This window comes from Mauremys mutica, chromosome 3 (genome assembly GCF_020497125.1).
Source record: "Mauremys mutica isolate MM-2020 ecotype Southern chromosome 3, ASM2049712v1, whole genome shotgun sequence".
Classification (NCBI taxonomy): Eukaryota; Metazoa; Chordata; order Testudines; family Geoemydidae; genus Mauremys; species Mauremys mutica.
The window spans coordinates 207,640,748-207,653,590 of record NC_059074.1 but is presented as its reverse complement, the minus strand read 5'-3'; the positions used below and the strand labels follow the sequence as shown (position 1 = coordinate 207,653,590).

Sequence of the window (12,843 nt, the reverse complement as noted above, 5' to 3'; positions counted from 1 at the left end):
TCAAATCTTGGTTTCTTTGTCTTGTTTTCAGATCTCGCGTGGACTTACCTTGCTCCCCTTCCCGGCTGGTGTGTTCCTCCCAACCAGCACAGATGCTGTCCATCGACACTGGCCAAGTAGACCGTCAGGCAAGTGGCAGGATGGATGTGTCTGCTTCCGTGGATCACGAGGCCCTCAGCAATGCTTTCCGCTCTGTGCCGCTGGCGGAGGAGGAGGACTTTGATAGCAAGGAGTGGGTTATCATTGATAAAGAGACGGAGCTGAAGGACTTTCACCCGGGTGCTGAGCCGAGCACTTCTGGAACTACAGACGAAGAGCCTGAGGAGCTTAGGCCGATTGAAGAGGGCGAGGAGAGGAGGCGATTGGGGGCAGAAGCTGCAGTCCGGCCAAAGGTCCATGATGGGAGAACATGGGGGATGCAGCCTGTGACTGAGGAGGACAGTTCACACAGGCATGAAGGACACTGTCAAACGGTATCTGACATCAAACCTGAACAGCAGCCAGGAAGCCCAGCCCAGTTATCCTTACACTCAGCACCAGCTCTCCGACAGCACAGACGGGAGTCCGAACCAACCGGGCCTCAGAGACAGGTAAGACGTACAAAGGAACCGCAGCTCACCCACTGTGCTGGGCTCCTTCTCTGCCCCGTAGCCTCCTCACCTAGCTTAGGAAAGGTGCCATCTGGGCAAGCCCTGCTGCACTCGGGAATTTTGCTGATCCCAGCATTGGTGCCTTTGTAAACTCGCCCTGTCCAGGCTGACACGTCAGAGGTGCTCCCAGTACTGGTCAGACCACGCCAGTGCTCAGCGTGTCTTGTGACCATCTCCACCTGCTCCGGGTCCGTTTGAGCCCTGTCAGGGCAAGGGCGGGCGGAAGGCGAGACTCTCGTCGTGGCAGCTGGGTGTGTCCGTGAGAGCAGGCAGGGTTGTCTCTCAGTCCTCCGCCCTGGATTTAGGCAGGCCAGAGGGCTGCAGCGGTGGTGTTCAGACGGTCTCGGATCTGACCCAGGGCCGGCTTGGGGCAGGCCCTGGCGGGGACAGGTCACAAAACAGCTCTTTGAAAATGAAACTTGGTTAAGAACACAGAAGTGTGTACGTGAACTCCCCTTCCCCGGATAATCACCATCTGTCGGAACAAATGCACACCTGCAGACATACACACGCATACGCATACACACCGCAAAGCGGACGCCCGGACCCATTGTTGTTGTTAGGGGTGGGTTGTTTGCAGGCGTGCTCGGTAAGTGCTCTGTGTCTCCCAGACGTTCAGGAAAGGGCTGTCCGCACGCCAGGGAGAATACAATGCTAGGGACAGATGTGCGCTTCTGCCAGGGGCTGGTATTTGCATGGCCGTGAGGCTCCCCAAGCAGCAAACTGACCCAGGCACGCTCCCAAAGACGTGTCCAGAACATAGTCAGATCACACCTCACCCCATGGGGCCCTCCATCGGGGCAGCGAGCAGTCCCAGGTGGCCCATCTCCTCCCAACACCTCGAGGCCCTGCCGGGCTGTAGGTGTGGAGCAGCGAGGGCTGCTGTGTGGGGCTGTAGCCACTGTGGGCAGACTAGAACTACTGGAAACAATCACAGGACAAACCATGTGCAGGGGGACAGGGCCCGGCGCACCCCTGGTTCTGTCCCATGTAGAGCCCATGTCAGTTGTAAGGCCCCACGAGGGGTTAGAGATGGGCAGCAGATACACCTGGGAACGTCCTGTCTGCTGTGCATCTGCTCCCGGGAGCTGGGCCTGCAGTTATGGGCGAGGGCTCACCAGGGACAGATATAGCTGTGGCAGGAGACACGGAGATAATGGGCTTATGGGTGACTTGCTACTAACGTGCCAGGCGGCCCCAGTCTCCCGCGTGCTGTCAGATGCAGTCTTCTCCCATGTTCCTTGTGCATCAGATCGCCCCTTCCTAGCCGCTCCCGCGTGCCTGGGCTTGGATCCAGGCGCGTGGCCGCTCAGCGCTGCCGGCCAGCGCCGGGTTTGGTTGAATGGTTGGTTTCCCCTCTCACTTACAGCCATGCTTAGACCCTACAACTGCCTCTCAGTGCACAGCACAGCTCTGAGGGGAGCACCGTGCACTGGGCAGTCACGAAGCCTCGACTCCGGCGTGAGAAGTGAACGGGTGGGGAGGAGGACGGCAGCTGGGAGGAAAGCTGTCCGAGCCAGCCCTGTGGTGGGGAAAAGGAGCTGTGCCCCCCGCATGCTTTTATCCAGCCCTCCCTCGGGGGGACTTGGCTTGTGCCGGCCTGGCAGCTGGCTGTTGTAACAGCCCCAGCAGCACTTGGTGAGTGGAGGGGCTCCGTCCGCGCAGCATGGCCTGCGTGCCATGAGCTAACTCCGGGAAGCCTGAGAGTCTGTTAAAGCTCTGACCAGGCAGCGTGCGTGCGAGTGCATCGTGCTGAGCCGTGCAGGGTGTCTGCGGAGGTGCCACTCACTGCAGTACCGGCTGGCGATAGCCACAGGGGTTGTTGTGTAGATACAGGACCCACCCCTGGTCCCACTGAACTCCCTTGGACCTCTGTGAGCCCGGCCTCCAGTTCTGTTTGCTACTTACACGTGAGATTAGCTGCAATCCCGTCTCTTTACAGCAGTACCTTCCTGGAGTTACCCATTTAGCGACCGAGCTACCGTCCTGTCCCAGCATCTCCCAGGTGTTGGAAAGGATGGCGGTTTCTCGCTCCTCCTCTCCAAGGGGATTAGACTGAATGACTGAATCTATCAGAGTGCGATTGCTGCTAGTGTGTGTGCACACGTGCCTGGCTTTCTGTTACTGAAGCAGCAAGGAGCCTTTATCCAAACCCAGATACCAGAGTCCAAAAGGAAAAATGTCTCAAAGCAGCAGGTTAAAGTCACGGACAGTGACTACAGCCTGCCAGTTGCTGCCTGGGATAGAAACACAAACGCACGTGCGCTCCGAGATTTTGGCTACTGGTCCCCTCTGAAAACCTTTGCACACTTTGGCATTTCTTGGAGCATGTTCCTCATTCTTGCCAGCGTGCCAGGCGCTGTACATGAAGCAGCTAAAACAGTCTCTGTCTGAGGAACTGACACAGACAGGAGAAGACACTCGGCATAGCCCGTGCCGCTGTTAGCTATTCTCCTTCATCTTCATCTTCCCCAGAGACGTCACTGAGTTGGCGAGGGATTTTTCCTGACCTACGTCTCTGGTCTCGTGGCAGAATTGATTCTTTAGGACAGGTTTGAACGAGCAAGAGGCCTGGGCACTAGGACTGGGAGTTTGGTCTGTGCACAGGAGCATGATGGAAGGAGGCACAAAGCCATGGGTAGGAGAAGGAAGAAGGGGCATAAAATCATTGACAGCACAGAGTACAAGGTAGGATGTGGCTGGAGGTGCAGGCAGAGCTGTGCATCGCCTAGACGGAGAGGCTGAGCCGCTGAGCTTGATGCTCAAGGCAAGGGGGAGCCACGGGAGGGATTCAAAGAGGGAACTGGGTGGGAGAGGAAGCTGCAGTAATCCCAGTGGGATATGCCCAGGGCAGGGGCATGTCTGAGCTGCTGGGATGGAAGGGAAGGGTCCCGGCGGGAGAAACAGCAAAGCTAGTAACAGCTAGGGTGGGAGGGAGGAGCTGAAAATGCTCTCAAGTTCCTGGCCCTGCGAGATGGCGAGGAGAGCGGTGGTGACGGCAGAAGTGGGGAGTAGGTTGTGGAGGACAGGGAGCCCTGTTTTAGCCGTGTTGAGGGTAGCCTGGCCGTGGGCTACTCGGGTGTTGTCAGAGAGATGGGCACAGGTCTGGGCAGAGGCAGACCCGTGGCTGAGGCCTCAGCACCGATATGGTACCGTGGCTGAATCCCTGCAAGCAGATGAGGCCACTCCAGACTCAGATGTGCAGCCAGACGATCAGGGGACCAAGGACAAAGCCCAGAGGGAGCAGAGACAGGACCTACCAAGGGGATGCTGGAAGTGCCGTCGAAGAGGTGAGAGGAGAACCAAGGGACAGCAGAGCCATGAACGCACTGCCCAGTGTTGTGTGCGCTGTTAATAGCAGCCAACCTTCACCCTAGAGGTGGCCGCAGTCAAGCACTTGACAGGTGGGAAGTGCCAGGTTTATGGTGGTTTGTGCCCCTTGGCGTGCCTGTGCTGTGCACCGAGTGAGGCATGGTCCTGGGGAAGAGATAGTGCGTGCTCATGTAATTAAAGGCCGTCTCCTGGTGCGTGCCTAATTATATCTGGCATGTCACGCTTGGCCCTGCAGCCTGGCTCTCATTCTTTTGACATCCCCTTTCTCTGGAATGTCCTGGGTTATCTGTAAATGGTAAAAATAAACCCGTTGTGTGCAGCTGTAACAGGGCAGGGTTTGAGGCCCCAGCACTGGCTGCTGTCAGTGGAGCTACAGGGCTGGCGGCATGAGACGGCTGCTTTCCCAGGAGGAGGATGGGCCTCTGGTGCCCCGTGGTGTGTCTGGAGCGTAGTCAGTGCAGCGGTGAGAGACTCTTGCCCCACATGGTGGCACCAGAGTGAGGTCTGGACTGTTAGGGGGATGGCTGGAGGGAGCCCCACTCGGCTCTCTCTTCCCTCCGCCCCTGGGACTGGGGGACTTCCTGCCCCTTGGGGTGCTCTCAGAGTGGGGCCTGGGCTGCTGGGGCCATGGGCCAAGTCCAGTGTGGTCAGATGCAGGGGAACATAGTACGGGTCTGTCCCTCCCACTCCTGCCGCTGCAGGAGTTGTGACAGCTCCCAGGCATTCCCAGTGCGTGCTAGGCATCCTGAATACCGGAGCCCTTGCTGGCTCCCCGTATGGTCCATACATAGCTATATAGGCACACCACACACACCCATAAATCATGACACTGCTGCAATGCAGCCACAGCCAGGGCAGTGAAACGGGAAAGCTGTTTAACATGCCTGGAAACAGCAGGCATCGGTTTAGGACAGGAAGTGAAGGGACACCATGGGCAGCTAGAACTGCAGGGGGAAGTGAGGATGGGAGAATATAATTACCCTATTTGCGCATTCCCCGGCTTTCCTCTCACCTGCGTTTGGGGGGATTTTCCTTGGTGCGTTATTTTCAGATATTTGTCAACGCATTCAACATACCTAGTCAGCCAGCCCCTCCGCCTGCTGTCTCTGCCCAGACCCCAAGAGATTTACCTTCCTTCTGTTCACTTGCACTGCGCTGAGCTAGCCAGATAGTCTTCACTGGAAGCCACGGGGCAGAGGCAAGAGCCGGCCCCACCAGGGCTGGAGCAGCCACTGCGGCGCCTCCTCCCGCTCCTGTCCCTCTGCCCTGCATTGAAAACAAGTGTCCACTGCCTCTGACAGGGCCGCTCTTTGCTTGTCTGCCTCAGTAGGTGTGATAAAGACTTTTCCTGCAGAGCCTCTGCTACAAGTGTCCTGTTTCTTTGCTCGTCCCGCAGCCGTTTGAGTTTGCCTGTGGCTGTCAGGCTGGGGAGGTCCGGCCTGGTGCATCACTGAGAACGGTAAGCCAGGGCTAAACAATGTAGAAAAAGCAACTTTTTAACAGCGTGCCTGGTGAACTGTGCTCAGCCCACAGTGCAGGCCACATGGAGTTTCTGTACAGCCCTGAGGGCTGCCCGAGCTTGTGCCTTCGAGCCATTGCAGCAGCTCAGAGCAGCCAGGGCACAGGAATGTCCTGACTGGGCCCCCTTCCTGCCTCTGGGGGTGCCTACCCAAAGGGCTTCCTGCTCCTAAGGGAGGTGCAGAGCCAGCACTCCACCGCCACAGTGGACCTCCCGCAGCAGGGCTGTTCCCTGAGAGGGAGGGGACTCGTGGACTTCAGCACACTGCTTGGGCTGGCACAAAGGGGCCGTGGCACAGAGGTGATTCCCCGAGGCTTCCTTGGTGGCTAGCAAAGGTACTAACGAGGTGGGTTGCTGCTGTGCGTTGCGGTCTGGGAGCAAATTCCCGTTTCTAGACACGGATGTGTGAGTCTCCTGGCACTTACATGCTTTAAACCCACCAGAGTCACAGCTTGGAAAGCAGGGGGAACCCCAGTGCTCACAGCCAGCCCCAGCTCTCTGGATGCCACAGGATTAACAAACACTGACAGGGCCTCAGTCATTTAGGGCTTTATTGATCACAACCAGCACCTTAAACATCACCAAGAAATCATCTGGTATCCAGGCAAACTGGGGGCTACCCAGGAGTCCCCTCCACAGAGCCTGGACACCACATTCTGCATTAGCTGCAATAGCAGGAATCAAAACTTGCTGGGACTAAGAGGTGGATAAAGGGCCACGGTTCCAGAAAAGGCAGGCTGCCCCCTCATTCGACACAGCTGAGAAGCCACGTGGAGATCTCGAAACGGGGTGACACTGAAAGTACTGAAGGGCAGGCGCAATCCATGTGCCAGGGGTGCTGAGCTAACTTTGGCCACTTCCGCTTACTTCTCCCCTCCTATAGGCTTTACAACTGTCCTGGCTAGCCTGGGCACTGAGTTATTGCACCAGCAGGGTCAGGCATCAGCTAGGACTGTGTGCCACCAGCATACGGACGCCCTGACGTTAACCTTCTTGACAACCCCAGCTGCATGTTAACCAGAGTGGGGACAAGACAGACCCTTCTGGGGCTTTGCTAGGGGCTGCGAGCCTGGCAGCACACCTCACACGCAGTGGCGCTGAAGACAGCTGATAGTCTGGAAAGGACGGGCATGGACACGTTTATCTTCATCCACCACTGGCAGGAATTCCCTAGCAGAGTTCCTGTACTGTACCCAGCGCTAGCACCCAGCTCTATGTGTAGGTATATGGGTGTTGGAGTAAGGAGCCTGAGAAGGAACCAGAATTTCCCAATGTGCATTGCCAAAGAGCCACAGTAATACGCCAGCAGCCCCCCGCCAGTCCCCAGTGTCTCCCACCCGCCAGCAGCACCGCTGAGCAGCACCTAACCCTCCATCCCTGCGCCTCCCGCCCGCCGCGATCAGCTGTTGTGTGGTGTGCAGGAGGCTCGGGGGAGGAGGGGGAGCAGGGGCGCGGCAGACTCAGGGGAAGGGGCTGGGGCCTTGGGAGAAGGGGTGGAGTGGGGGCAGAGCCAGGGGTGGCAGAGCCAGGGGTTGAGCAGTGAGCACCCCCGGCACATTGGAAAGTTGGCGCCTGTAGCTCCAGCCCTGGAGTCGGTGCCTGTACAAGGAGCCGCATGTTAACTTCTGAAGAGCCGCATGTGGCTCCGGAGTCATGGGTTGGCCACCTCTGGAGTATGTTGAGGGGATTACAGACTGGGGTTAGCTCAGGGGCTCTCTCTGCAGCCGCTGCCTATGGAGGCTGGTGGAACAGGGCTGGTGCGTAAATACTGATGCCCACACCTTGAACACTGCGTGCAGATGTGGTCGTCCCATCTCAAAAAAGATCTATTGAAATTGGAAAAGGTTCAGAAAATGGCAACAAAAATGATTAGGGGTATGGAACGGCTTCTGTATGAGGAGAGATTAATAAGACTGGGACTGTTCAGCTTGGAAAAGAGACGACTAAGGGGGGATATGATGGAGGTCTATAAAATCATGCCGGGTGTGGAGAAAGTAAATAAGGAAGTGTTATTTACTCCTCTTAATACAAGAACTAGGGGTCACCAAATGACATTAATAGGCATCAGGTTTAAAACAAACAAAAGGAAGTGTTTCTTCACACACTGCACAGTCAACCTGTGGAACTCCTTGCCAGAGGATGTTGTGAAGGCCAAGACTATAATGGTTCAAAAGAGAACTAGATAAGTTCATGGAGGACAGGTCCATCAATGGCTATTAGCCAGGATGGTCAGGGATGGTGTCCCTAGCACCTGTTTGCCAGAAGCTGGGAATGGGCGACAGGGGATGGTGATTGCCAGAGAACGTTGTGAAGGCCACAGGATGGTGTCCCCAGCCTCTGTTTGCCAGAAGCTGGGAATAGATCACTTGATGATTCCCTGCTCTGTTCATTCCCTCTGGAGCACCTGGTACTGGCCACTGTCAGAAGACAGGATACTGGGCTGGATGGACCTTTAGTCTGAACCAGTGTGGCCAGTCTTATGCTGCTTTTCTTTCTCAAGTTTGTTTTCTGAAGAGTTTGTTCTTCTGGGTGTGGTTGAGAGCTGAACGTGATGTGTGCTCTACCTGCAGAGCAGGGGCAGTGCCTCCTTCCCCCCTGTCCCCCCACACCTTGCCCTCGTGAGTCCTAAAAGTCCCCATACCCTACCTCATGCTCTCACTACTTTGCCTCTTCTCTGTAACGCTTGTGTCACGCAGCAGGTGCCTGCCTGGGAAGTGGGGTGTCTGAAGCAGGCGTGTGGGGCGCTGACTTTCTCTCCGGGTTGCTGTGCAGGCGCATGCCCAGTCTGCGACTGGTTCTGTACTGTCGAGTGTAGGTTTGAGGGCCTTGTAGTGCAGGCTGTGAACACACACTTGCTGGTGGGTTTTTTTGTTTTTAGCTGCCTGTGTTGGTTCATTGGAATCTCGGACTCTGGTCTGGAACAACATTCAGGGGAGACTAAAATTGAGTCACCAAAGAGAAACACCCAGACCTAGCGCTGCCCAGTGTGGAGCCTCAGCGTGGCCTCACTGAAAAGGCTGGGAGGTGCTTGTGCCGTATCTGGGATCCACCATGTCTGGCAGTGCACGGCTCTGAGCGCCGAATCTAGCCAGAGCAAATCACCTTTACTGCTAATGCGCCAAAGCGCCCGAGCCCTCTCCCGTGGACAGAGCTGTCGACAGGTACTGCGGGTAGCATGGGTGAGAGCCCCAGGGAGAGCAATCGCAGCACCAGCACCGTGCTGCTTTCCCTACTCGTGCTTTCTGCGGGGCCTGGCCTGATTGTCCCGCTGTGGCGCTGCCCGCCAGGGGCTGCAGCCCAAAGCGATTCTGTCCACCCGCCCAGAGAGGTGCAGGGGCTGAGCGGGACTTTCCCTGCATCGCTCTGCCCAGTGTCTGGAGGCCTCTGTGGCGGCAGGCACCAGAACTGGGAGCAGGGAGGCTGTCTAACCTCCCCTGCTGGCATGCCGGCAGTATGGAGGAGGGAGCTGTCTTGCTGGAACAGAGGGGGGAGAGAGGCTACGGGTGAAAGGGGCAGGTCGGGGGAGGGTCTGGGCAGGGGGGCCAGAGGCTGGCCGAGGAGGACGGGCTGGAGGGGGAAGGGACATAGGGGACAGGTTGGAAGGGGTCAGGCAGGGAGGGGGCGGAGCAGTACTAAGGGACCAGAGCAGAAGAAGGGATAATAGGTTGCAGGAGCAAAATGGAGGAGGCTGCTTCAGACTCTCCTGCCCCGTCCCCCTTCCCCTGCTCCAAAAGACCCTGGTTGCTCTGTCCCCCACGGCCTGCCCCTCTGGTCCCTAATATCTTCTTCTGGGTCCCCAGTCACCCCAGGTCCCACAGTTCCCTGCTGCTTCTGGCTGTGAAGGAGGGGCTGGTGCCTTCACCCATGCCCGCCCCTCCCCACTGCCCCGGAGCACACCAGGGGGCCTAGGGAACCATTCCCCACTGGTGGGAGATGGGCTGGGCTGTGCAGACCACGGGCTGCCTGGATCCCGTCCAGTAGCTGGGAAGCGGGATGTACCCACGCTGCCCCAACTTGTGTAAGTGCCACCAAGTCACTGAGTGGAGAGAGTGAGAGCTGGGTCTGGGCACGTGCCAGCTTCCCCCCAAATCAGCGGCAAGCTGTGTGTGTCGAGCCAGCCTCCGAGGCCTGCGTGCCTGTAAGTAGATAAATACAGTAGCTGGCCAGTGGGCGCGTAGATATATCTATCTCACACGCACTCAGAAGGTGGGAGTAGCTCTTCCAAGAGCTCGTGCCTGTGAGAAGAAGCTCTTTGGACTCTGGGCTCTATACATGGACCCGAATGGCCTTTGCAGTAGGAGGCTCAGGGAAGAAAGACAGCAATTTACATCAAGTGTAGCTCATTTACATGTATTAACTAGCGCTCCGGCTCATGGCAATCCAGACCTACAGTTCAGTAGTAGTTACCCAGCTAGATTCCTTTAAGCCACACCATAGCCTGCTGCGTTCTGCCTCCTGCCTGCCCCGCGAGGAAAGGCTTACTGCACCCAGGTCTGTCCAGAACAGCATTATACGGCAAGCCCTAGCGCCAAGTGGCAGGCAGTGAGAGACCGTGTCTAACAGATAGCAACGAGACGAGGCAGGCGCGCCTTCCCATCCATTAACACCAGCATAAATTCCATAAACATATTGGGTCCTTGGTTCCTCGGTGCTTTGGCGATAGAGTTTAGACATTAGCGAATCATCCAATTAAAGGAGACACTGCTTTACTCCCAGGCCACTCCAAAAGGCAGCCATACCACACCATGCTTGATGGGTATAGAAAGGCACCTCAGACACCTTTTATGGGCTGGAGGGAGGGTCCTTGGCTTGTGTTATGCAGGAGGTCAGACTGGATGATCTAACGGTCCCCGGAGAAGCACTTATAAGCCTAAACGCACTGCAGCGCTGGCAGAGAAGGGACTCTGAGGCCTTGGCTACACTTGCAAATTTGCAGCGCTGCAGCAGGGTGTGAAAACACACCCTCTCCAGCGCTGCAAATTGCGGCGCTGCAAAGCGCCAGTGTGGTCAAAGCCCCAGCGCTGGGAGCGCGGCTGTACGTTATTCCCCACAGGGAGGTGGAGTACGGACAGCGCTGGGAGAGCTCTCTCCCAGCGCTGGCGCTTTGGCTACACTTAGCGCTTCAAAGCGCTGCCGCGGCAGCGCTTTGAAGTGCAAGTGTAGCCAAAGCCTTAGTCTGCCAAGCACAGAAAGCAGGAGTCGGAGCACTAGGGGGAGTTGAACGAAATGAAGGACATGCCCAGTCATCAGTACGTTTACAGCAGGTACCCAAATGGGAGATTGGCTCCTGGGTGAGAAAGTGCATGTGCTGGCTGGGATTTGTCGGTCTTGGCATATAGATAAGGTCCTGTCCTCAAGAACTGACCATGTAACTACCAAAGGGATGTGGGAGGGGAATACTGGAAGGCCTCCACATGTGATCAGGTGGGGAGCTCAGCCAGAGTCTACGTGTGTGTGTTTGTGTCAGGAGGACAGGCTTGACGTAGACAAGATGCAGCTGAACTTCCCCACCGAGTCACGATGCCCTCCCACACCCCTTTGCTCGGATTGTCCTGCCAGCTCTCCTGGGGAGTGCCGAGTCCTCCTCCGGGAAGTGTCTGTCCAGGAGGGGCATGACGGAGGAGAGGATAGAGCCTTTACTGGGAAGGATGCTGCTTTGAGGGAAAGGTTCTTTCTGGCCACTGGTGGCCTGACAGCTGTGAGTGGACTTGAGAGACAAGCATGCTCCTCGGGGCTCAGGCAGACAGCTGTGGAAAGGGGAGGAGTGGGTTAGCATTCCCAAGTCCCCTGAAGCTAAAGAACCAGGGAGCGTGGCTGGAAAGCCGCCATTTCCCTCAGCACATAGGGAAGGCTGGACGCTGTTCCTGAAGGAGTGTATCGGTTTCCTTAGCAGTGGTGCTCTGAGGTCCCGCCAGCATAAACCAACATGGGTGAGTGGGGGCAGATAGGCATGTGGGGCAGGAAGAGGCCTGTTGGAGGTGGACTGGGGCACGGAGGAGCGACGGCAAAGCCGAGCGTATCTTAGAGCTCCCAGGCTCCTGGCCCGCCCAGGGTCAGAGAAAGGGCTTACAGCTCCCTGGGCTCCACTCTAGACAGGCCCTTTAACTTCCTTTGAGAAATGGCTACAGTGGTCACTCCGCACTGACTGCCTTCCAAGCAGCCCCTGATTCCCCACGTGCCCAGGGTCGGTGCCCCAAGCCTGCGCCTGTTGGGGCGAAGGGCAGAGGTGGCGCACTGTGATTTCAGCGGCGTAGGCAAGAGAAAGGACTGATCTGTCCGCTCACAGGAGGGGGCAAGCCGTCGAACCCCTGGAAGGAGCCTGCCACCAGTCCTGGCCAGTCAGGGAATGTGATGGTATCAGCTGTGAGGGGGTTTGCTCTGTCTTGGCAGAGAGTTTCCACCAGTGCCCAGCTGCTGGCTGTTACCTGTACGTAAGGTGTCTGAATGGCCTAGCTGCAGTGCCAAGATGAATGATGCAGAGAAGCAGGCGATGGAGGTGGCTTGAGGAGCCAGTGCCTGGCAGCTGGGGCAGGGGACTGGCATACAGGAGTCCTACGCTCCCGCTCTCCATCATGCTCCCACATCACTGGGGAAGGCAGGCCGGCCCCGCTCCCCTGGTGCAATCTGAGTGCAGGTGTTAGTTGTCCCGTAGGGTCTCCAGGCAGCCTGACACAGTTTACCAATGCAGAGCAGTAGGTAAGGTCAGCCTAGAACGAAAGCCTTTGCCGCCCGCCAGCGAAGATGTCTGCAGCATGCACAGCACAAACCAGGAGCGAGTACCTGACACCTTTTCCTCCACTCTTCTTGGTCTTTTTCAGTTGGAGGAGGACAGGCATTCTCAGCACTCCCTCCCGAGGTACAGCCCCCTCAGAAGACTGGCGTCCTCCGTTTTCTCCTCCTCCGCCCTGGAGACAGAGCACTACCCTCAGCTCGGTGGCACTTTCATACAGCGCAGCCGGTCAGCGGAGAGCAGCCCCGTGCGCATGCCCCACCGCAGGCACATGCCCCTCCCGGCAGGAAACCACAGACTCATGCCTTCTGTCCTCCGCATTTCCAGGTCCCAGCTCCAGCAGGTGTGGGCCCGCTTCACCCATAAAACATAGCCCGTACGGAGGAGCAGCAGCCTCCGTCATGCAATAATAACGCCCACCTCCCCACAGTGCGTCACCACTTAACGCAATACTGAATCCCAGACAACATGGCCTAAGGTACTGTAACTTCCACCGCCCCCTCAGCCAGACCCAGGCAGGAGAAAGCCCAGACTGAGAACACCTGCCGCTCCAGCCATCCGACACGCCGGGCGAGGCCGCATCCCGGCTGAAGGTGGATGGGAACAGCCCC

At 57.4% G+C, this 12,843-nt stretch overlaps 1 protein-coding gene across 3 annotated transcripts in view; it reads left to right on the top strand.

Annotated features, from left to right (window-relative positions):
* TTBK1 (tau tubulin kinase 1) overlaps nucleotides 1-12,843 on the top strand; it is a 160,431-nt gene that overhangs the window by 121,083 nt on the left and 26,505 nt on the right. For all 3 annotated transcript variants that reach the window (XM_045010368.1, XM_045010367.1, XM_045010369.1), the window contains one exon: nucleotides 32-590. In XM_045010368.1, the coding sequence (XP_044866303.1) occupies nucleotides 32-590 (559 nt within the window). The remainder of the gene's footprint in view (nucleotides 1-31; nucleotides 591-12,843) is intronic.